Here is a 24,947-nt window from a genome sequence, read left to right as displayed (position 1 = left end):
TGGATGTATTTACCCCTGAATTGCAAACAAAAGGCAATGCAAATTAATTGCAACAGACTGCGATAGCAAAGCACTATTGAATTTACTTCAGGCAATAGCAGCGCGAGAGAAAGCTAAATACCCAAATGGGAGTCAGCACTGCCCTCCTGGGTACTCCGAGGATGATGCAGTTCGTCCTCATTTCTCCTTTGTTTCTGCTGGAACAATGTTTCACAGAGTTTGAAGTCTGCCTTCACTGCTGTTGGGGATACAGCTAGCAAAGGGTTTTCATTCTTCCAGTTAATAGCACCAGTTCAGCTGGCAGAGGAGATGACACCTGGACCCCACGTGTGGTGGGACTCAATCCAGTGTGGGAGCTAGCGTTTGCCATAAATACAGGGAATTTGTTGGAACTGAAGCAGGGTTTTGAAATACACACACAGAGCAGTTAGAAATCATCCCTCTTTTCTTCTGGTGTAAATCTGTTGGGGATCTGAGAACTTCAGCTGAGATTTTTCTTGTCTAGCAGCCTTAAGGATTTTGGGACATGCAACCGTGCAGATTTATTGCCCAAATGTGCTTGCCCCGCTGATGGAGCGGGGCTGCGCTGCTCAGCCCACCCTTGGCTGTGGGTGCTGGCGGTGCCCTGGGTGGTCCGTGCCCGGGGTGCAGCCCGGCCCGGCGCTGCGGGCAGTGCCGGTGCCCCCCCGGCTGCCCTGCGGGCTGAGCCAGGGAGAGGTGCCAAACGCGGGCCAGTCTCCGCGGAGGGGAGAGCTCTTCCCTCGCGGGGGGGTTTCGGTCGGGGCACCCATCGCCAGCAGGTGCCCCCTTCCCCAGGGGTGCTGCTGCGGCTCGGGGCCTGCAGCCAGGATCAACGTCCCGGAGCGCGGTGCTCAGTAGTGATCCCGTTAAAATGGCGCAAACGTGAGAAGTTCATGTGGGGCTTAGTCCCGGAGAAGATGGATCCTACCCACCGCCCCCCACATGCTGTTTGCACCGGCCCGTGCAGGATCCTGCAGCCAAATTCCTTTTTGATCTGAAAATCTGTTCTGTTACCTTGATGCATTTTTAAAGCAGAGCTAATGCATTCAATCTAAGGAATTGCCCCGTCTCCCGTGCGGAGGCAAAAGCAGCATTTGTTTTATAGTGGAATGGCAACTCCAAGCAACTACTCATGTTTTTAAAGTACTTTGTAAGGGCAGGATTGTGTGTGTGTCTGTGCAGCTGCTGTAGAATTGCACAGCCCAGAGGAGATGCTGTACAAGACACACTGCCGTGGAATCGGGTGGCAGGGAACAAGGAGTCCTTTCAAGTCAAGGGGGAGACGCAGCCGAGGGCTTGTGCGCACTGAGCATCCTCATGTCCTGCTTTTAGTGAAACTTGTGGGTGTCCAGCACCCCTCAGAATCTGTCTTCCCTGTGTTGAAGGTGTACCGGGCAGAGGATTCCAGGTCACGGACTGAAATGAGCTACCCCAGCACCCAAGCGCAGGGTAATTCACTGGATCGGGTCTGAATCTGGCCCATGAGTTCACTCTTGCTGTGGAGCGATCTCAGTAGGACGTGCAGGATGAGGTGGAGAAGCTGGTCCTTGGTCATGCCGCTTGTGTAAACCCTGCTCGCCCCTTCCAGGGGACCCTCGGTGGAGCCTAGGCAGCGCTCCCGGCTGCTGCCGGCCAGGCGGCCCGAGAGCTGAAGCCGTGGGCTGCCACCAGACCCTGCAGGAACGCTGCCGCTTAGCCGAGGGTGTCCTAGTTAAAAAACCTCCCAGCGAGGGAGCCTGAGTCATGATTCCTTCTATCCATCCGGTCCTTCTCCCTCACCACCCACCATGCAAAATGCCTTGTTTTTAAAAATAAAATGCATGAGTATTTTACAGCAGTCTCTCCCTCTGCTGCTTCTCGTCCCCTTCGGTATGTTAAACCTGGATCTAATGCCCAATAACCCCCGTTCCTTCTGCCAGATCGTCGTAGCACAGCGGTTTCCTGATCCAGCAGTGGCTTTGAGAGTGTGAACCTAAATTGCCGTCTTCAGCTGGGACTTGCGATTTGAAAACTTAGTGCAGATTTATTTGCTGTTCTTGGGAGAGCAGCAGTGACCCACTCGTTCTGCAGCTGAAGAGTTTATAGCAAAGGGGTAGTGCCACAGAGCATCGGCAAGCGGTGAGACTGGAAGCAGGACCAGGGTCCCGTCCCTGTGCTCGGACTGTCCCTGCCTCCAGGGACTCGCTTCTAACCACGTGAAGTGGAGTAAAGCGCTGTGCTCTCTCCTCTGGGCCAGAGATTTCAAAGCACTTTAAAAAGAAGATGGGGGGGGGGGGGGAAAGGTCAAGCAATGCTAAATATTATCGTTACATTTGCTTGTAGGTTCCTGCTGGGGGCAAAGAGCATCAAAAATAGAAAGCAGGAGCCCGAGCTGGAACCTGGCTGGTGAGGCAGAGAGCAAAGCCCTTGTTCCCAACCTCAGCACCAGGTAACCCTCCTCTTCCTCGCCGTTTGTTCCTGACTGGCGAAACAGCAACCTGAAATAAGGAAGTGAAAATAAACATTCCTGGTTTTTTTCATGCAAAAAGTTTTAATGGTAACACAGTAGCTTCCACGGCACGGAATACGGCACGCGTCGGGCGCTGAAAGCTTTACCAAGACCTGTGTTTCCCACTTGGTGACCCCCACCGCGCTAGCCAGCTGATTTGGTAGTGCATGCATGCTGCAACTCGGTTCTGCCACTTACACTTCCAGTGTATAAGGTGCCATAATCCATTCGGCTCCAATTAATTTATCTACAGGCTACAGATCTAAACATTAGTGCTATAAACTTAGATGAATAAACTTCTGAAAACTTAAAATGTTTTTAAACCATTGTTTTTCAGTTACAGAAATAGAAAATAAATATCTTGAAGATTAATACAAAACAGAAAACTAATATCTTTTTGTTTATTGACTTCTCTCTTCTCCCTAATAGTATGTTAAATTGAAAAAACCTTTTTAAAAAATGAACTTCACATCATGGAAAAAATATCAAGCATTGCTGAATTTGTACAAGTGTCTCTGAACAATAAACTACATGTATGTATTTTATTTATTCGTCCTACCCATCACCAAATAAGAGAAGATTATATATCCTACTGTTTCTAAGCATATACATGTAAAAATAGTCATTTCTGTTTTCTCTATAGTAACATAGCTGTAACATTTCATTATAATGTTTCCTGGGCTCAGTGCAGAAAGAAGACAACAGAATTCCCTGGTCTGGTATGCAGGGGATCAAGGTAAACCAGCTTTCGTTGATCCCCACTGCCTTTAAAACTTATTTCGGTTGGAACTTTGGTATAAATAGATCTTTTTTCCACTTTTACTACACGTATAGTCTTCACCAGCCTGACTACCGTGAGGTATCTCGTGTGCCAGCCCACAGAGTGGTTTCTGACCCCTTCACAACTTTCCACTTGAAGCAGGTACAAAGCGATCAGCTTGCGCAAGCTCCCACTGACCTCACCGATACGTCCCCATCGCTTCACCTGGACGGTTTTGGGGTCTCAACACTGACTTTATGAATGTTTTGAAATGTTACTTTTTAAATGGGGGAGATACTGAGACTTAAGGCAAAAAACCTGAAAAACTTAAAGTCTATAGCTATTATTATTACACTTAACACATGTCGTTGCACAAATGAACTGCAATAACTATTGGGCAATGACTAAACCTCCGAAAATAATGCTAGATGTACGCATGAACTCACACGTTCCTGGGCTGCTCTGGCGTTTCCAACTTCAATGTTTGGGGCTTTCCTAGAGCGAGGGACGGGGCGACGGGCCGCCCCTCCTGCCGCTCCCGGGCTGTGCTGCAGCCGAGGGAGGGCTCCGAGGCTCCGCGGCGGCGAAGCCAGCTGGCTGCCGCCTGGAAGAGCGGCAGGGGTGGGGGGCTCTTCAGTAAAGGCTGCCTATTCTCTCAGATATTTTTTTTTTGTCCCTCAAGCTAATTTCTTGGGTTTTCTGAAGCTAGAGGAGATGGTTGGTGTTTCAACAGTTCTTGTTTTGCTTCGGTGGCTTATGAGAAGTTAAACAGGATGAAGTCAGGAAATAAAACGCTTGGAAATAAGTGTTCATTAGAACACCTGGTGACTAAGAATATAGAGTGGATTAGAAGCCTGAATGCGCTACAACCTTAAAGGTGTTTTTCTAATGTTAGTTCTAGAAAATGGACCTTTACCAAGGGGAGAGCAGGGTTGTTGGCAGAACGAAAGAAGCGAATATCTGGTGTCCCACACACTGTGGTCTTTCACCAGCTTATCAGGATTGGGATAGGTTTTTTTCCTAAAGCCCCAGGTTCTTGGAATCATGTGATCATGATAAAAAAAAAAAAAAAATTCCCCTTGACTTCCATGTAAAGAGAGGAGCTCTCGTGGCTGTAGGAAAAAACTCTGTGACTGTCAAAGGCTCAGCGACTGGGAGGCGAATAGAAATCACAGCCCGGCAGGGTCTCGCTCATGGTCACTGGGCTGCCCCGGCACTCCTCCTCTTTGTGGGTGTCCGGAGCTGCCCGTGCCCGAATCCAGCCGGCCAAGCCTCCAGCCCGGCCGTCCCCTGCCGCGGGCAATGCAGTTTCTGGTGGCACCCGACCAGGCGTGATGCTAAATGCTTTGCATGACCACAGCATCCTCTTGTATGACTCGTGTTCTCCGACCAAGGGATCATTAGATCCTCTTTATCACAGAGCAGGGACTGATCCCAGGGGACTTTCTATGGACCCCAGCCTGGCTACGGTTCTCAAGCTCATAGCAGAGCAGTCTGCCAGCGATGCAGCAGCCAGTTGCCCTCTGAAATAGCCTTGCAGAATTCCCTCCTGAGACTGAACATCATCGCTTCGACCTTCCTTGTGGCAAGCGGTGGGAGAGTCCCCCTGGGCCCAACGCTCCAGCTCTCGAATGGGCTGGGCTGGGAGGCTCCTCTGTGTCTGAGACGAGTTGCTTCTGGCTGGGGCAGGGAGGCATCCTCCGCATGAAGGATGCGGAGAGAATTAGTTAATGTTATGTTTTCTTACCTCTGCTGCCTCTGCTCGTAATTTATCAGGAAACGTGACCGCAGTTCAAGCTCGGGCCATAGGTTACTTACTGAAGCACTCCAAGGTTTCGGCCAGGCTAGGCAGGCATTTAAAGCTGAGCTGATGAATGATCTGATTTGGGCTCCAATTCATTAACTAATCATAAGAAATGAGCAGATAGAAAATAAGCCCAATTCAAGAACTTGTGAGAGGTTCATTAATGGTCCCTCTGTCCCCATGGGCTGCTTTATGCACTTTTCCAGAGCTCCTTTCCTGTGCTCTGCTGACAAACGTGATGCTCCGGGTGCTCAGAGCCCGGACCAGCCTGCCTGCACCTTCAGCTGCGTAGGCAGAGAACAATGTATTTTCATTATAGAAATACATTACACTGCAATACACCTGCAATTGTATTCTGCCTTTCCTAATGTTGTTTTCTTTGCACTCTGTGCTTCGTGTGATGGTTTGTGCTAAAACAGAAGCCTGCAGGCTTGGTGGTTCAGCAGGGCCAGGGCTCGGACCAGCCTCTCCGTACCATTGAGAGTGCAGAGGGGAGACGTCCCTGGGGGGGAAGGGGTGGTCTTCCCCCGTGGGCCCTCCTGGCCAACTCAGGAATGACAAAACAGGGTCCCAATGCTGATGTCTAACCTCTCTTTGCTGGGGAAATGGGCTGAAGAGAGTCTGGAGGGTGGGAAGACAGGAGGGAAGTTAAATATATATGTAAAAAGAACAGAAACCCTTGAAGAGCTCGCCCACCTCCATGTAAAGCTACCACCCTCCTGCCAACATGTGATGCCTCCCTTTTCATTGCTACCCAATTAAAAAAAAAAAAATATGGGATGACAGCAGCCAGAGAGGGACAGGGGTTTGGAGCAGATCCTCATGGAAGATGCAGTGTGCTTCAGGTCAGCAGCCCAAAGCCGAAACAAAAAAAGCAAAGTTTGCTCATGTTCCAAGAACCCAGTGCGGTGATTCTGCTTGCAGAGTTACGGTGGTTGGAGTAATTGTTCTGGAACAGATGGTTTTAGTCTGGTGCACTTAGAGAACTGCTCCCCGACAGACCCAGTCGATCTCTTCCCCAGCATGATCGGCTTCTCCGTGTAGATAAGGGCCACTTGTTGGGCACTGCCTCGCTGAGGGCTCGTGACAGAGCGCCCGGTGAGCTCCAGGAGGTTCTGCTTTAGCCTGGGCTTTTGGAAGAAAAAGCTCTGAGTTCTGGTCCCTCTTCCTTGGGACGTTTCTTGGTGAAATAACGCAGTCCAGATGCTTCCTCCTAGGTGTTGCCAGGGGAGGAGTGGAGAAGGTGAGGAGGACTTAGCAATTTTTCTCAGTGGGCTGCAGTAGGAAACCAGGGGGCAGGTCTGTCTGTGGGAACAAGATGCTTATTAGAGCTGTTGCTTTAAAGTATGTCTTGTTTTCAGTTCTCTCTCCCTACATATTTTGAATATATTTAGGGCACTTATCACCATAGCATCAAAGCACTGAAATATCCTGTGCAAGAAACTGAGACATCTGTCCCAAAATAGCTGCCTGCTCTTTTACCAAAGCACCAATTTCGCTGTCAGTGCTTCCTTTCCCTGCCATTGCCCGTGACTGTGCGTGTGTGTGCACAAGTGCCAGATCTTTCTCTGTCCCCGTCAGCCCGATGGTGTCGCTTGTCATAACGCAGTGGGTTAAGGGCCAAGTCCGGGAGAGATTTGTGGTGCTTTTTGGTGTATTTGTCTTAAGACTTCAGTATCACGTAATGGGCTGAACGGTTTTGCAGGCTTCCCTGTGCGCATGGGTGCTGTGAAACCTTATTGCTGTTTATCTTGATATGAGAGGATAAGAGGGTGGTTTTGTTCCATGGAAGGCAATATTCTGAACTGATCCTGTGAGCGGTATCCGGCTGTTGTGAGCCCAGATGTGCAGAAAGACTTTAATGGCTTGTTAAGTCGTAAGGCATGCTGAGCACCTTTGGCTTTTCCTGATGCTCTTGGTGTCCCCCGAAGCTTAGCACATCTGATCAATCGGGCCAAAGGAGGTGCTGTCTTTCCTCGTATCTGGGCTTTGGTGGCAGGACCGGGGTGGGAGAAACGGAGCTGCAGTCACTTCTGTCTGTTGCGCTCTGAGCTTTTCATTTTGCAGCCCCAAATTGAACTTCCAGTTTTTCCTTGCTGCCTGGCCTCGCACGCCTGCCTCTCGTGGGAAAACCTGCCCCACTTGTAGATTAAATTTACAAGGTGACTTACTTCAATGTACATCTGTCTGAAGCCCCCGGTGAGTTATGGTTCGTTGTTTTCTCTTTGCCCCTCATCTTCAAATGCCTCTGCACGCAGATTGCACTGAGCTCCCTCCTGAGCGTCAGCAGTTATTGGTGTGCTCCCTGGTCTCGAGGAGTGCTCCTTCTGAGCTCCTGATGAAACGGGCACCGGGGCCTTGCAGGGCAGGGTTAATTGCCGATAACAAGGGAAGATCTTTGATCGGAGCTGCCACAGAGTCCCTGGCTCATCGTCTCCTTCCCGGCTCTCTGGGGACACCGAGCTCTGCTGGAGCCGGGGGGCTCGCGGCTGCCTCTCGCTGTAGGGTGTAAAAGCTCGGGATCGGCACCGGCCGCGGTGCGTGCGCAGGGATCGGCACGTCCCCCTCCCCAGGGCACAGCCTGGCCTGCTCCCGGCCACATCACCCTGCTCCGCAAACAGCACGACCAAGGCCGTCCCGTCAGACCTTGGCTCTGTTACGCTGGCGTGAGATGAGGACACCGGTTTTTGGGGGCACTAGAACGCAGAAGTTCCCCTTCCTTCCCTATGCACACCGTCCCTGCCATGTATTCAGCTGGGCTTCACGCTTCCTCCTGCTCCTTCTTTGCATTTCCATCTGCATAATTAATTCTCGTGTAGCTCCAACCACCCATGCCACTGCCTCCCGTGAGTCTCTCGGGAGGTCAGCTGTTGAAATGCATGAGATGCTTCGCCAGCGGATTACAGATCAGGTCATACCAAGCTGTCTGTCCCCTCATTACCATGCAGTAAGCGATCCCATCTGGAGCCAGGCGTGAGCAGGCAGCCCCTCCTTCCCCTCCAAACCAACACTATAAATTACTACCCGAGCTGGTCCTGGACATACCTAATGCAATTCTATTTATTTCTGAATGTGCTTGGGAGAAGTGGAGGTGTTCTTGGTTATAGAGCCAGCTGATGAGGTTTTCTGGCTTAGTTTTAAAGGGATGAGAGGAGCCTTCAGCGAGGAACCGGCATGTCTTCTCTGAGATGTTCAGCTGCCTTTGAGGTGGCATTGCTGAGAGTCACGTTCACCCTCTTATTTGCAGCTTGCACCACCTTTTATACCTGGGCAAACCGCACATTTTCAGTTTGTCAGGATTTTTCTGCAGGAGCTTAAATAGCGACAGAGAGCACAAGGTGAAGAACTTAGCAGTGCCATTGCTGGTTTCTGTGCTACTGAAAATCCCTGCAGGCAGATGCCAGCTTCCTGCTCCACAAACAGAAAAAGTCTGAAAGAGCAAAAGAACAGGGGCTGTAGACCAGTAAATGATTTTATCCATTCCCTTGTCTTAGTTCCAGAAGAAAACGTCCTTCTCTGAGGCTGTGCCAGTGCCTCGGAGAGCTTCCGTTGACCAGTGGCGTTAATTTCATGGGTTTTGTATGCAATTAACCAAGGATGTGATTCTACGGCAGTTTTGGACGGAGCACAGCTACCGCTGTTAGGAGATCTAGCGGTCGGTGGTTGTGGCTAGGATGGGAATTGCTGGTCTATAAAGCAGCAATAAAAACAAAGTATGAAAAACAAAAGCTGTTGTGCACGGGTTTGCTGGTGAGCGGTCCCAGCTGGCGAGCCGGGCACGGCTCTCCGACTCTGCCTGCTTTTCCGTGGATTCACAGGAGGATGCTGGAAATGGGGTCAGCTGAAAACTGGAGCTGGTGCTGCCATGGCAGAGGGGTGGTCTGTGGCACGGTGAATGCTGAGTTCTGCTTTCTGTTACACAGACAATGTTTCATGCATCTTAATGTAGACTTAAACTCATGAATTCCACTTAGGATATTTACAAAAGCAATATCTGAATGGGTGGGTGGTGGGGAGGAGTTGGAGTGAGCTCATGGACTGCTGGGAAGTAGCTGACAGGTAATTAGAGGAAACCAAGCAATAAGGAGAAGCAAGATTCGATACCCCTGTCTGCAGAGTCTAAGTGACTGTGGTAATGGCACATCCCTTTCCATTGTCTCTTTCCTCTCCAAATCACCTTTTAAACTGTATTCTGTGTCAAAACTCCTGGACTAAAACCAAACAGAAAAGCAAGCAAGCAGCCAACCTAACAAAAAATCTGAGTGAACCCCTCTCAAAAGGCAACACGAACTGTCAGCTAGGAACTGACTGATTTTGATTTATGGTTTCTTTATCCTGCAGAAGCAGGAAGGTAATGAACCAGTGTTTTGATCTCCGTGGGCTTTCCTGCAGCAGTGAGGAGATCAAAACAAGCTTAACTATTTCTGATACCTGCACGCTTTCTTCCCCCTCCCGCTCCTCCTCCGGTACCTTGCAGGCAGCCTTACACGACACCAAAGAGCATCAGTTAGTTTTGTGGATGCCACAAACCCGCTTCACGTCTCCCTGGCGCTCGCAGCAGCCCTGGGGCAGTGGGGCTCCTCCAGCCGCGCTCGGCACAGCAGGGGCCAGGACAGGACCCTCCCGTGCAGGGACAGATGCTGTCCTGTCCCGTCCCGCTCCCTTGGGAGCTCCCCCAGTTCTCTGCAAGCCTCAGACTTGCAGGTCCTGAGGGTGCCGGCGGCATGGAGGCGTGGGGACATGGGGAATACCTGCCCCTCGCCACGGGACGGGGAGCGGTGGAGGCGGCAGGCTGGTGCGGGGTCCGGGGTGCTTGCCCCTCGCAGGAGGGAGGAGAGGAGCAGGCGCGTGAAGGAGAGCAAGCGGAGGAGTTACCCTGTCAGTTTGCAGAAATGCTGCTGTAGTTCTTCTTGACAGGGAAGGTCAGCTGCCCGGAGAGGTCCAGCGACAGCGCCTTCGGGTGCAGCGCCCGTCGCTGGTGCAGGGGGCTGGAGCTGGTCCTGGGCGAGTAGAGCACCGCCAGCTCGGGGCCTGGCAGGCTGGCTTCTGGCAGGAGAGCCTCCGCCGCGGCCGCCGGCTCCGTCCTGCTGCGCGGCAGGCTCGGGGAGGGCTGCAGGCTGTGCCGCTTGGGCGGCGGGGGGCTGTGGTTCTGGAACCTCACCGTCTTCACTTGCTGCAACGAGAAGGGGACCAGAGTCACGGTGGGAAAAGCAGCCACCCGCCCGCCTTGCTGTGATCTGCCCTGGAGAACCGGGGGGGTGAGCTGAGGGGGCGGCTGGCTCCTTCCTGGGGGCAGAGGATGCCTGGGGAGAAGCCCAGTGGGACGTGCAGGTGACAGCAGGTGGAAGAGAGCACCAGGGACCGGCACAGCGCGGTGCGGCGGTGCCATCGGCTATCAGAGACCTAGGAGAGTCGGTCCAGAGAGCCATCACCCGAGTTAGCGGGCGAGAGCGGAGGGGAAGAGCAGGCGGCAGTACGACACGAGGAGGGAGGGTGGCCTGTCCTGCCGTGCCCCTCACGGAGCGCCTGCGGTTTCCCTCCAGCTGGTGATGTTCTTCCTGGGAGCTCTGAGGTCGGTTGGGCTTTCAGGGGCTTGAGGAGCGATTTACTCTTTGGGTGCCAGGGGAAGGGAAAGCTGTCGCTAGGGCAATTCGCAGAATGGTTTTATCTTTATGAAATTTCCCTCTGGCTGCCAGAGGGGACAGAAATTTCCGTTCCAAATGGCTCAGCCAAAGCGATGCGAGGGAGATGGGGGATAAAGTCTAACACCCAGGTCTGTGGCATTTGCTCATTCGCTCCCAAACTCTCAGGGACCTCGGTGGGATTCTTGCCCGATTTAAGACCTCAGAAAATTCTCAAGATTTGATTGTGACTGAACATTGGTTTACACGGGAAGAGACCCTGCAGCATCTTGCCTTTCTAAAGGGCTTAATCTGAACAGCAGCGTCAGCAACACAAATATCTGATTTCTTAACGCAGGTACCAATCCCAGTGATTTCTGTCAGAAGAAAACCTGGTGAGAATGGAGTGAAGCCCTCAAGGGATTTGGCCCTGGTCAATATTGGGCTGACACTGAATGCCAGCCCCGAGAGGGCCGGGGGATGCTCTGAAGCAGCAGGTAGCTGCTGGCCGTACCTTTTCGGCGCTGTTGCGGGACGTGTCTGGTTTCACCAGGATGGATGGCGGGGCCGAGGCAGGCGGCTTCGGAGCTGCCTCGCTCTTTGCTGGAGGGTCTTTGGCATCCAGGATCACCGAGCTGCACACAGAGGGAGTTCTGCTTTCCCCTCCTCTGACCACAGGCGCCGGTGAAGCGTCGTGGGAGAAGTTTGGCTTCGTTCCTGCCTCGGCCATGCCAGCTCCAGGAGGGATGCTGTGCGGCTGGGGGCTGACGTGCTGATAAAGCTGAAACTGCTGAGGTCGCACCGCAGCTGTGGGAGGACGCCTGAGGGAGCCAGCAACCTGCACGGGGGTCCCTGCCTGCCCCGGCCTCTGCAGGGATCCGTCTGGGGAGCAAGAACCGTTTGAAAAGAAGTAAGTCAGCAGGAATCCAAAACGGTACAGACAAAGCAAAGAGGCAGAAGTGAGCAGTGGTTACAGCCCTGCACGGACAGCCCCGTTCACAGGGATGCTGTGGGGTCGTAGCTCCCAGGGATCGCCACACACCTACTCCCATGCACTGGGACCGGCGTGCAGTAACACCGTCTGCCTCCATAGCCTCTCCGTGGCAGGCAGCCGCTCGGCTGGACACTGGCAAGGCCAACAAACCGAAACCCTTAATTCCCCCTGTATTTGCACAACAACTCATGCCACAGAAATTCTTCTGTCTTGGATAGGACGCATCTGGTTTCTGAGACCTTGCCCTGCCTCCTCCTAGACTGCAAATACTGTCGGTGCAAACAGTGAAATGCATTAACCCCGAACACCAGGTTGCACAGCCTCAGCATGACACGGTTGGATTTTCCCGCCCAGCTCCCGAGCCGAGGAGCGGCGGCAGCGCTGCTCGGTGGGCTGCGAGAGGGAAGGGCCGCCGTGAGCGGGCAGGACCAGACGCAGCCCCCCCGGCACGGGGTGAGGGGGGTGACCGTGTTGGGTGACACAGGACATCTGCCACCAGCACGTGCTGCAGGGGAGCAGAAATCACCCCCCTGAGCAGAGAACCTCCCGTGACGGGGTCCTCACGGGGCCCGGGGTGCTCCCTGCCCCCTCCCCACGGTTCCCTTGCTGCAGGTACAGAGTGCCAGCAGGAGCCCTGCTCCTGAGCCCTGCCGCCAGCCCTTGCCGTCCCGTGCTCTTTGTTGTTCCTATTTGGCTGCTCCATCCCACAGCCGCTTTCCTATCTGCGGCATGGAAATTCACACACTTTATTTCTTCTGCAGTTTCTTGCTGCTCACAAGATTGATATTTTTTTGTTGTTTTTTTTTTTTTTTTTTAATACAGAGCCACCACAGGGGAACCAGTCCTTTACAGTAAAACAACTCTTCAGGTAAATCCAATTTTCAGTCTAAAACCACTGACAATGGCCCTTGCCAACGTGCCTGCCCCCTGCCAGGGGCACTGCCTGCCTCCAGCAGCAGCTCCGCCTGCAAGCCTTGGAGAATACACCACTTAGTTGCCCAAATACGCTTGCAAATGTATTCCAAAACAGCATGTATGGGCTGAAGGTAAACCTTGCCAGCCTCGTTGGAAAGAATATAACCAACTGAGCTCTGCACAAACCTTCGCAAAGAGTTTTTCTGTGCTGAGGCAAAACCCCTAGAATTACCAAAATAACCACAGGTGGGGAAAGCCAGTGGTGTGGGACCCCCGGCTCCTCTGCCAGCCTCGCGGGAGGTGTTCACGAAGGCTCCCTCTCCCTGCCCTCCGTCCTTGGGAGGGGTGTTTCCTCCAGCCCCGGGCATGTGCGAATGAGAAGCACGTTTTAGATCTTTGCGGAGGAGGAGAAGAAAAATACAGCTGATACGGAGGTTTTTTCCCTCTAGCTCTCTGCTATATCAAGGCTTTTGACTTCACAATTTCACTGGGTAACTCCTGCTTCTTTTTTTTTGTGAAGTATCCTTTCTCACCTTCAGGCTATTCATGATTTTATGCATCTCGGATATTTCCAAGCTGAGTCTTTTTTCTCCTGAAATAGAAGTTATTCTATTCTCTTGATCATTCTCCTGCATACTTTTCCTGATTTTACTATATTATTTTTGAGTTACCAGAAGTACGTGAAGTGTTCAGGATATGAGTTTGCCAGAACTCCCCCAATGGCACAGCTGAGTTTTACTCTCATGTTCTGAGTTCCTTCCTTAATAATTCCTAATAATACTCTAAATTAACCTTTTTTAAAATTGCTTCTGCGCATGGAGTTGGAGCTCTCCAAGAGCCGTCTGTGACAATTCCAAAACCTCTCTCCAGAGTGACAAAAGCTAATTCAGAGCCCAAGGTTGTGTGTGTATAATTAGGGCTTCTTTCTCCCCATATCTGTGTATTGACATTTCAGCTACCGTTTTAGTGCCCTGTTGCTGGGCGTCGTGGATTTCAAAGGCTGGATTTGCTGATTTACATTTTCCAAGATGACTGCAGAAGTCCCTTTTTGAGACTGATAATATTGTCTTGGTACAGTTCACATTTACCTTGCTGGAGTTTGTATTTCATTTTCTTTGTTTGCCACATAAGGACGCTTTTACATCTAATGGCCTCCCTTACTCTATTGTTTAAATGTTTTTGGTTAACCAATGCATTTCGAGCCACATTGCTCTGCCTGTTGAGGACACGGTCATCAGCGGCTCCCCAAGAAGCGAGCTGTGCCATGCTGCGGTGTGGCGTGGTGCCGGTCGGTACGGGTGAGCCAGCTGGCATCGTTTCTGCCTTTGCAGGGGTTTAACCCCCCTGGGCATTTCACCCCGCTCCCCTGCCAGCCTGGAGGGTTAATCCACGGAGGTCAGGGCAGGCTTTGCTATGCTCAACCGAGTATATCACGTTTTCCTTCACGTGTAGCCCCTTGCCCAGCGGCAGGACAGCGCTGCCTGTCCTCGGCACCGCAGCCCGGCTGCTCGCAATGAGACCCCTTGGAAAGACCCTTCCCAAGAGCCTGTTTCACGAGGGGGATGCAGCTGGGCAACAGCGTGGCCACTCTGTGTCTGCAAACCCAGCGTGTCAGCCAGGGACGCCTGCCCCCCCCAGCTCGCCCACGGGTGAGAGGAGATGCTGTGGGTGCCCCGGGGAACGGCCGGCCTCTGCTCGCGTCCTGCTCAGCCTGACGCAGGAGCCCAGCCCTGGCGGGGAAGCACTCGGGAGAGCTGCCGTTCTCCTGGCAATGGTCGCTTCTTTTTTACGGCTCTGGTGCTAATTGCAGGCAGCCAGTACCGTTTGGGGGGGATGCGTCTGGCTTCTCCCTCCCAGAGACCCCCCCCCTCCAAGCACTTACTCTTCCTCGTGCTGCCGCGTCCGCGCCGCAGCGATGCCTGTCCCGAGGCCGCCGCGGCCGCGCTCCTCGCGGGCGAGGTGACGGGCACGGGCAGCAGTGCCGGTTTCAAGGGTCTGCTTTGTCTGGGGCCGTTTTCTGAGATGCTCCCTTGAGAGGAGAGTGAGGAGGTCGATAGCGTCCATGAGGCGTACAGGGAAGGCATCTTCGAGTCAGAGAGATGAGGTTTCCTGTTTGAAACGGAAAAGAAAATAAGCTGAGGCTAGACTTGCGGTTTTGTAAGGAAAGCAGGAGTTTGCCCAAAAGGGAACTCAATGGTTTTAATGCGCCTGCACTGCTCCCAAGTCAGAGCTTTGGTGGGAAATGCTAGGCACAATACAGTTAGTTCAGGTTTCTGATTCCATTATAACAAGAGCTTTCATCTTTCTGCACCTGATTTATAAGAAATTGTTCCCAAATAGGGTTAGGATTCGCTACAGTAACCCCATGGCATTTCAAAAGGGACCTCCAGACACCAGCCCTCCCTCTGTAATTTGCCCAAACATGCTCCCTCCATCATATAGAGCTGGGGTTTGTCCAGCTCCCTGTGTGCTGAGTAAAGCAGGGGCTGCTCCCGCTCTTCCAACGCTGTTCTCCGAGTGCAGCTGCTGGTGTTTGTGGTCTGCAGTGGTCAGGCACCGGCAGGGACCACCACGCTCCTGTGGCCACTGACGCTTTACAGCGCCTGCGGTGCCCTCGGGGCAGCACGTGCCATTCGTGGCCCCAATGGCTTCTCTTCCTCCTCGTCTCTGGGTGACCCGAGAATCCCGTGCAACACAACCAGACTGGTTTGGGGGCAAAAGCAAGCTTGTGTAGCCTACCCCTTCCCTGCACGGAGCTGTAAGAGGCACCTCTCGGCGCAGGAGCCGGGCAGGTCCATGAGGACCGGGCAGAGGCAATATTTGTGCTCCTGTCGTCTGGCTCTAGCTTCCCCTCCGCCATTTGGGCAGCTCTCCGGTGTACAGCAGCTATCTCGGATTATCCTCCTCCCCTGCCTTCCCTAGAGAGGTCATCTTCATGCTTTCACCTGAAGCCACTGAACTGCCAAAAAACCTGTCAACCTTCCCCGCCAGCACACTGGCCAAATATCGCTCCAAGTTCCTTCAGAGAGTGGGCCACGGTGAAGTCCCTTTGCTAACCCCTCAGAGGAAGAAAAAACCATTCCTCTGATTCTTCTTTACCTTTTTGGGGGGTGGAGGAATGATTTATAGTTTAATAACTGAGCAGTGATTCATCAAATAACTTGGGCATCAATTTATTATGAAGAAATTTCCTAAGGAGGATAGAGTAGCAGCTCTAAAACCAGCGGTTATGGTTGAAGTGCTTTATGAGGCTATTTAGTGTGACCGGGCTGTGCTCTCGATTATTTGTTTGCTCTGTTTATCGGTGAGGTGGGGCCACGGTGTTATCGGAGGCTATATGGTGAAGAAATGAGCTGGAGAGACGAAGACTAATCACCAGCGCTCCTGAATGTGGGGAGGGTGCAGGGGGGGCAACGCTGGGATTAAAGCAGCGCTGGGACCTCCGGCCTGAGCCGAGCGATCTGGCAGAATAAAATACAAGCAGGGAAAGAGAAGCGAGGGGGGAGAGAAACCAAATGGCGGAGGGAGGCTCTGGGAGCGTAAGGTGAATTTTGGCTGTGTCGCCAGAAGGCTTTCCGGGAGGCAGAGGCTGAGATGCTCCCGACCGTCCCTGCGCAGAGGCTCGGGCAGGTGGGCGCGCGTGGGGCCGATCCCCGCGGGCCGCGGCTGCCCCTCCGAGCAGAGCTCCCACCGACGGGGCTGGACCATCGCAGCGAGTTTCCAGACGTGGAAACCTTGCTCCGAACAACGAAATCACAGTCCTGGGAGAAGTGTCCTGACTTATCCCCACTTCCTATTTGCAGAAGCAGAGCACTACACTTCCAAGCTGTTCTTTGGTTCTCTGCCTAACCTGAGTGTATCTCAGGGGAACGAAGGGCACAGGCAATTTTTTTTTCTCTCCTAAATTGTATATTTTAATTATTGCTCTTTCTAATGCATGTTTGTTTCGTTAGATCAATGGCGTCCAGTCCTTAAATGCCTGCTCTAAAGACAGTATTTTGACTCTAAAAGAGCCTTCAGCTTGTGGTTTCTCCTCTGGCAGGAAAAAAAAAAAAAAAAGACCAGAGTCATCCAAAAGGAATAAAGGCGAGTCTGAGCGCAGACACGCTGCCGTTCATCCTGGCTCCCAGACTAACTCATCAAAATGTGCCGGTTGTGTCACCTACAGGGCTCTGCCAAAGCTCCTGGACTGAATTAAACAGGCATGGGAGAAGCTGCTGATGTCTCTGTCGACATCCCAGGTTTAAAACAAGCGGACGAAGGCTGATGTTGCGCTGTTCGCTCATCCGGGCCGCGTGCCCCCTCTAAGGAGAACACTGCCGGCCCCCTCTGCTCCCTGACTTCTCCCCGCTGTGGCAGCCGGCTGTTGGAGGGAGATGCAATTCCCACGTAGTGCGTGCAGCCGAGTCAGTACACGGAGAAATAAAAGGAGTGCGAGCTGCCAGGTGTCCTCCCGCCCAGGCGAGGAATCCCTGGCCCTTGTTAGTACTGCAGGAATCCCTTGCAGTGATTTCTCCCTGTGGGAACAAGAAGACCCCAAATCCTACGTGTTACCCGCTCCCCTCTCTGCGTGTTTTTGTTTCATGTAAGAAAAACCAGACCTGAAGAGGGGAGCGACGTAGTTGCTGGGGAAGATCCCCACTCTCCCCGTGACGAGGGACATGCCCCGCAGCCAGCCGTCGTGGTCTTTCCCAAAGACGCGGACCCCTTCTCCCTTCTGCAGCTCCAGCTCGTCCGGTCCGTGAGCCACGTAGGAATGGAGAGCCACGCACCTGGGGAGAAAGGGGGGGTGAGGGGAGGGAAGGCAGTAACTGCCCCCGTGCAGAATGGCTGGAGTGCATCCTGACCCTCCCGGCTTTAACTGTGCTGAAGAACCGATGCTGCTGGCTCTGGGTGAGCGGCGGCTGTTTGCCTGAAGCCTCTTCAGCCGGCACTCGCATCAAATATTTGGGTGCTGCCGTTATTGTGGAGAGAACTCGCAGGGAAGAAACTGCCCGTAACTTCAGGCAAAAGAATATATGAATAAAAGAGGAGCCAACAGGAACGGAGAACAAAGCAGCTCCCGTCAATGGTTTCTGTCCCAGAAGTGCCGGCCAAGCCAGCCAAGGGCGACAAGCGTTAGGGAGGAGAAAGCTGCTGTTCTCCACCTCACATAGTGAGTGCTCCACTGAAATAACTGATTAAGGGCTAATGTGTACCTGTCCTAAGGCAAAGCAGCATGAAAGAGCGCAGGTACCGCGCTCTGTCCGAGCGATAGCATCAAGAATGCATTCTGCCTTTGAAGTATGTGGTGAGCCAGAGGCCTTGCATCTGCTTGCCTTGAGCATCATCTGGAGGTGTTCAGAGGTGCGGGGAGGAGCACTGCTCACACAGCAACACGCGTGTTAACCCCATCTTCCTCCCTTTCCTCGTTCTGCAACCAGACCCCTGCAGAGACTAACACTGGGACTGCAGTCGCTGCCACTGGGGGCCTTGGAGAAGAAAGTGGATAAAGGAGGAGGTACATGGCTCTGCTCTGGGCTAGTCAGCAAACAGGACTAGAAACTAATTTGAGATCCCCTCTAGACCTCTCTGTCATGATTCTGGGACTACGACTAGGTGATGAAGCTTTCTTCTCCATAGTGAACCATGTGTGACCACACAGCAAAACAGGAGCAAAAGAAAATGGCGTATTTTTCAAAACTTTCCCCATTTGTTCTTTAAAGAACTTTGTCTCTAGTGTAACACATTTCATTTAATTGAATTGTCGTTTTTTTTCAAGGGGAATGTGATCTGCTCCCAAATATTAATGAGTTACAGACCAATAGAGCAATTATCAGGTATTATTTAAAAAAACAGAAACAACAGACTAGTTGTCTAGATAGTCAAGGACTATCCCATAACTTTTAAAAAGGTTTCTTTCTCCTTGGTGTTCAGAACAATGACTTGAAAGTTTGACTTGAAATGCTTATCTTTTTATAAAGTGACTTCTCCTTCTGTTACTTGCACAGGCCAGGCGAGGTTCAGTGTAAGAGTGTTCTAATTCTGCGGTGCTTTATCACTTTATACAGAGTTCATCTTGAAGGGCAGGAAACGCAGATACTGGTTTGGTATTGTAAGGTTGAAAAAGGAGCTGTGCAAAATGGGCAGCTGACTGAACACTTTAATACAACCCTCATTCTGCAAATTATTTTAAGGTTTTAGGAGTTTTCTTGTGCTTAGGATTAAGTGTGTGCAATAGTCTTGGATGACCTATGCTCATGCATGAAAGTAGCAAACATCATGAGCGTAGTACAGGTTTATAGATATTGCTCATGTGTGCTAGTGTTTCCACAGGTCTGGCTCGATACTGTGGAGGTGCTAATTACCATGTCGACAGCTTGTTGCTATTTCGTTGTTATTAGGTAGCTTACTACAGTGCCAGGCTGACGAATCTTATCTAGAGGAAAACAAATCATCACAGTGTATTAGCTGCAAATTTTAACCCTGGGAAAGTTTTAAAAGATTGGATTATTCAAAACACCAGTGACCTTCACTGTTTTAAAATAAATAACTAGAGGCACTTAAGGAGTAATTAGTTTCTTTATATTTAAAAAATTTAAAATGTACTGTTGACAAATAGGCAGAACTATATATCTGTAAATACTGAAGTAAGGTAGTAAGATGCAAGGACGGTTCACCTGCTGGGAATATAATAATTCCACTGTGATACTAAGTCTCTGTGACCCCCTGCTTAGACCAGCCATGTACATTCCTATGTGGATCTGCATTTGGATCCGAACACACGGGAGCTGCGCTCTGGTCTGCCTTTACCTCCCGGCTTGCAAGAACCGTTGGCTGGAGAAGCCTCAGGTGAACGTACAGAAAATTACACAACCCCCGCGATGTATTTCAGTTCCCGTACGTACATATACGCTGATATGTGGTGCTGCAGATGGGGAAGAGTGACGATGGCTGCTGAGTGCCCCAGTGATCCTGGCGCAGGATAGTAAGATGCACTGACCTACAGGGAGAAAGAAAACAATAAATTAATCTGAATATAGACTTACTTTAGCCACTGGAAGAGCAGCTAAAAACACTTGACAGGCTTCACCCACCCTTCAAAAAAACCCCAAAGACGTTTCAGGAGAAAGAAGATTGAGGAGCATTTGACTAAAAAAAGACGACCAGGCATTAAGAAGAAGACTCGTGGTCCTTCCACTTCAACACCGAGACGCTCTCTGGGGTATGGCTTGGTTGGACTGATGGTGCTTATCCTGTCCTGTAAATAAGGAACTTGTTGGGATGGGTAACCTGGTATGCGAGGAGGCTCTCAGAACAACGATGAAACAGGATAAATGTAAACTAACAGCCACGACTTCCAAGTGTTTAAGTTTGAGCCCTAAACCTGTAATTGTTGCTAGTCTCATATACATGAGATCCACTCGAGTGGGGAGACACTCCTTTGCCTCCCTCCTTGCACTCAGTGTTTTCTCACCCCTTTTCGCTTGGCTCTGAACACGGTGAGTACCTTTGATTCACTCGCTGTGTCTGGTGCCTGCTTCAGGAAGGAAAAGGAGTTTGGGAAAACAGCATTTCAAGCCCAGACTTTGCTAACCTTTGCTAACCACGTCTGCCAGGTGAGGACTGGTGTAATCATTGCTGTTTCACTTGTTATTTATTTAGCTCCAGCTGGGAGTACTGGCATTGTCTAAACCCTAAATAATACAGTCCTTGCCCCAGTGATCTTTTAATAACTATTATTAAAGCTATTTACCACGTCTGTGGCGTCCCGAGGAGCTCCACAGACCCGTGCGTACACGCAGCGCAGGCCGTGCCAGGTAAGGGGAGTAGCTGTCTGCCGCAGTGCGAGAGCATGGGCAGAGGCACCTCGCTCGGGTTTGCGTTTGGTTTGGAGTGGCCCTTTCCCCACCGTCGTTTTGCATCTACGGAGAGGTACCAGCCACCCTCATGCCTGCTCTGTCCTCTCACAGGGGTCTTTCATGTTCCAGGGAGGAAGCTCAGCCCCGTTTCTGCCGTCAAAGTAATTGCGTGCCTCGACCACGCCGTGCCAGGCCTGCTGCTGCAGTGGGCGAGCGCCCGTCCCTGCTGCCACCCGCCAAAGGCGAGAAGATGGCTCCTTGGGCCTCCCTGCTGTCCCAGTGAGGACGCGGGCAGCGTGCTGGGCTGTTCCCGTTCCCCTGTCCCCTCCACGTCTCGCAGGTCGGGTGACATCCACCTGCTTAGGGGCTTTCTGAGGTGAGGCTTGTGCTGTTGGGTGTCCTCTGCCCGGTGTCCCGCTGAGCGTCTGGCCGTTACCCCCCGGCCCCAGAACCTGCCGGCGGGGTGTTTCTGTTCTTCTTCTCAGTTTGGTTTTGGTTACGCGCCCTTTGTGTGCTCGCTGGGCTCCGGCGTGGTCCCACCACGGGCAGCTGTCCCCCCTCGTGTGGCACTGATCTCTGCAGAGGCTTCACCTCCACGAGGGGACTGCGAGGAGATGGGGCTTTTGTTCAAAGGGTGAAAGCCATCCAGTGGAAAGAACAGAAGAAATTTCTACAAATGCCAGCTTCTCAAGTAAGAGCAGTCCTGCTCGCATGCCCTGCAGATGGAGAAGTAAATAGGATGACCTCTCTGAGTCTGATTAAACTCTGCACCTCCATCTCCAGCGTACTCTGCAGGCTGGAAGGAGCTTCCAGGTGCCAAGAACAAGACGTGGAGATGTTTCACTTGGTTGCCGGTGCAAAGTGCGTTAGCATTTCATAGCTGACTGATTGAAAGGGTGGTAAAAAATTGGTACTAGAGCTATTAGATATGGGAAATGTTAATCGTTTCCCAAAAACATCTGAAGAACACGCAGATAAAACCCCTAAAGTGTATTGACCAACTAGACAAAGTACTTCCACTAGGAAATGCTACTGAAGTGCTTGGCGGAGGCGTAGGTCTGAGTGCCTCCTCTGCTCTTTTCCCCTCTGTTGGGGCCACGTCTCCTGGACCGTGTATTGGCGTCTTTCCCCTTGGTCAGGAGACTTGCAATGCGGGAGGGTTATCTGCTCAGGGAATTCCTGCCATACCAGAAAAGGAAGGCGCTGGGCTAGACCCCGCTGGGAGCTGCAAGACAGCATGCTTTAAAGGAAATATTTTCCTTGCTGGTTGCAAACTTATGTAGCAATCAGGGTGCAAGGTCTTTCAATGAAAACTGAGAATTTTCTAGGGAAGGTAGACCCCTCCCTTTCACATGAAAGCCCAGCTATCTTTCAAATGGCAAAAGCAACACAACTTAAGCTGAACTTTTTTGACCAGTCCTAGCTGGGCGCCTTGTTTACATGCCCGGCAGCGAGGCGGAGGATTAGCTGGAACAAGGACAACACATCTCTCTCCTCCAGAGGTGCTCCCTCCCAGCGGGGCGCGGGAGCCATGGCAATAATACCCTGCGCTTCTGCATCGCCTTGCTTTGGAGGCCGTCCAAGGGCTTTGCAAGCATTAGGAGATTAGCGAGGTCTCTCCAGCCCCGCGGAGGCAGGGCGGGTTTGTTATCTCCGCTTCACAGGCGGGAGGGCCGAGGTTATCGCAGGGGATGGCGGGAGCAGCGCTGCCACGCCTGGCACCGCGCAGCTTGGGGGGCTGGGACGGTGTCCTCGGGGGTGGCCATCTGCCACCTTTCACCGGCATCGTTCGTTTCTGAAAATGGTGAGAACAAGCGGTGCTGCTGAGCCCGGCCCAGGAAAGGTCCCAGTTACCGAACCCACTGGTCTGTGCCAACCGTGCACGCTCCTCCTTGTCCGTTTGGTTTCTACTTTTGCTTTTCTGCTTGTCGCCTGTGCTGGCAGCACAGCAAACCCCGGCGCCGGGAGGTGATGAGGGAGCGCACTCAGCAGCATACTGGCCTGTTTGCACAGGCTGGGCCCGCGGGTTTGGAGGAAAGGATGGCAGCGTTCAATCTGGCATCCTCAGGATGCTCTCTTCTGCTGATCTATCCCTTCTGAAGCACAAAAACGTACCCCAGGGTGAACTGCTGTGAGCAAGCAGTTCATCCCCATTTGAAATTCAGCGCTGCGCACGCTGAAAGGCGTTAGCCGTGTTGCGCCGTTGCAGGAGCGCGGCTGCTGTCGGGAGGTGAAAACAACATTCCCAGCAAGGCAGGGCAGCTGCAGCAGCGTCTTTGGGGAATCTCAGGCCAGCGGAAAGTCACTGGGCTGGGATGTGGCTGGCAGTCGTGCTCTCCAGCAAAGACCACAGGATCTTTAATGATGCAAGTTGTCAGGGCTTTAATCTGTTATTCGTTTCAAATCTAATTTCTAGTGGTCATGTCTGTAACACGGTGCTGGGGCACTGGCTTAGCAAGGACCTAGGGAAAAAAAAAAGTGATTCACCGGCTCCGTTGCTCTCCAGTAAATTAAGTTAATTAAAAACCCCCAGCAACTATAGCTTCTGTCTCTGGACCTGGAGTGGCAGGTCAGCTTCAAACCATCTTGGCGTTCCTCATTTTCTAGACCAGGTAGGGTCAGGCCAGGCTCTCATATAAATAAAGGTGATTGGAAATTATAATTCTGTTTTAATAATTTTCATAATCAAAACCTCTGAAATTTGGGGATTTGGAGTTTCTTTTTCCTGCATTGGAGCAAAATGACAACCTTTTGCTGGTTTTCCTGATGGAACTGTGTTGAAATGTCCACTTCTGGATGGAAAGCTTAATGTTTTTCATCTCTCTCTATTCCCCCTCTGCATGGAAGCAGCGATCCTTTCAGAGCCTGCATCAAAGCTGGCTTTGTATTTTCAGCAGAGAGGAAAAAAGATTGAATGAAATATTTTCCAGCCATGTATAATTGATTTCAGCATTCACTTTTGCTGATCTCCTGTGAGTACCTTGCAAGCCCTTATAAGTACAAAGAGTTTCATTTCCTGCCGCTCCTTAAGTCCCTCTCTTACTCCATCTCCCTATCTAGCTTGTCGCCAGCGTGATTTCTAGCTTGGCTCCTCTCTACAGCCTGACACAGGCAATTCCGTGTCAAGAGTGTTCAGGAGATGCCTTGTGGGGAGGGAGATCTTCCCCATCCCGTCGCGGGGCAGTTGGTGCTCTTGGTGCTACTGAAAGTTGGGTCCTGCAAGTTTCAGATCATTTATTATATAGAAAAGCCAAAGGTACTGATGTCAGGTTTACCAGCTCACTTTAACGAGCGGCAAAAAGTAGCAGCAGCTCGTAGCCAGATGTTTCCTGACCCAAGTACCGCCAGGCCCAGGGGAATAAGCTCCGCTGTGACTGGGAAGAGATTCCTGCAGCTGCTGGTGCTTTCTGCTGGAGGCGGCGAGGGAGGGCGCAGCTCAGCAACGCCGCACTCCCCTCGCCCCGGCAGCCGGCCCGCTTGCACAACAGGCACATGCACAGACACGGCGTGCCACAAGCCCTGCAAACTGGTTCTGGCTCCCGCCTGAGCCCGGCTTGGCACCACGAAGGGGAAGGAAGAGCAGGAGGAGGGCTGGCGGCAGTGCCGGCCGCTGCCGGTTATTCCCTTTTATGGGCCGAAATGAGTCCGACCTGATCCGTGTTGGTGGAAGCGCCAGGCAGGCAGGCACATGGTGTTTTGGGAAGCCCTACGAACGCCCAGCACAGCCTCTTCAGCTTCGCTTCTTAAGCCGTGCTTTGTGGCTGCGGGTACCCACGGCGCAGCCCCTCCTGCTCCCTCTCCCCCTGCCAAGCGCCAGCATCGCTGGAGATGTGCCGCTGCCGGGGGACGTGTCACGCACCGGGTGCTTCAGGGGGATACTAATGATCTCCTTTGTCTCCCTCAAACCTAGGTAGTCTCATAGCTTAGGGCAAGTGTCACGTAACTACAAGCTACTGGAAAATTCCCCACTTTTTTTGACTCCCACCCCAAAGAAAGCAATGAACACATCCATTCAAAATGTGTGGATACTTTTTTTTTTTTTTAAATTACCAGATCCAAATGTATATTCAATACCTGTCTGGAAGCCTGTCCTTGCAGAGGAGATGGATTTAAAGGCTCGGGTAGTAACAGGGTCACTTGGTTTCCAGTTTGTTTGCTAAGGTTGCTCTGCTGCCCCATCCCCGAGTGACGGCTGATGCTAGGACCCCCCCTCCTGTGATCCTAACCCTTCCTAGCATCAAACCCGGTTGCAGCACAGCTCCTTTCCTTCCAGCTGGTCTCACGGGGCCTTACATCCTTATCTCAGACAGGGAATGAAACTGGGTCATCGTCTGAAAGGACAAAAGCACCTCCGAATCCTCCGTGGAGGGCGAACGAGCGCCTGCCCAGGGCGTGGAGGTGAGCGAAGGGCTGGGGTGCTGCTGATGGGGCCGTTCCTTTCACAGAGGGAGAAAAGCTCCGGTGTTTGGGTGTGGGGCCTGGGGGCCGTGGCTGCTCTCAGTC

At 52.1% G+C, this 24,947-nt stretch overlaps 1 protein-coding gene across 1 annotated transcript in view; it reads right to left on the bottom strand.

The window, feature by feature from the left end:
* Positions 1 to 9,952: 9,952 nt before the first annotated feature.
* SH3RF2 (SH3 domain containing ring finger 2) overlaps positions 9,953 to 24,947 on the bottom strand; it is a 41,576-nt gene continuing 26,581 nt past the window's right edge. Inside the window, exons 4-8 of the mRNA XM_050905626.1 lie at positions 19,491 to 19,585; positions 17,205 to 17,375; positions 14,486 to 14,712; positions 11,209 to 11,576; positions 9,953 to 10,246 (exon numbers count right to left, since the gene is read on the bottom strand). Coding sequence (XP_050761583.1) covers positions 9,953 to 10,246; positions 11,209 to 11,576; positions 14,486 to 14,712; positions 17,205 to 17,375; positions 19,491 to 19,585 — 1,155 coding nt within the window. The remainder of the gene's footprint in view (positions 10,247 to 11,208; positions 11,577 to 14,485; positions 14,713 to 17,204; positions 17,376 to 19,490; positions 19,586 to 24,947) is intronic.

This window comes from Gymnogyps californianus, chromosome 14 (genome assembly GCF_018139145.2).
Source record: "Gymnogyps californianus isolate 813 chromosome 14, ASM1813914v2, whole genome shotgun sequence".
Classification (NCBI taxonomy): domain Eukaryota; kingdom Metazoa; phylum Chordata; class Aves; order Accipitriformes; family Cathartidae; genus Gymnogyps; species Gymnogyps californianus.
The sequence above is the reverse complement of the archived record's forward strand: the minus strand, read 5'-3'. Positions and strand labels throughout refer to the sequence as shown.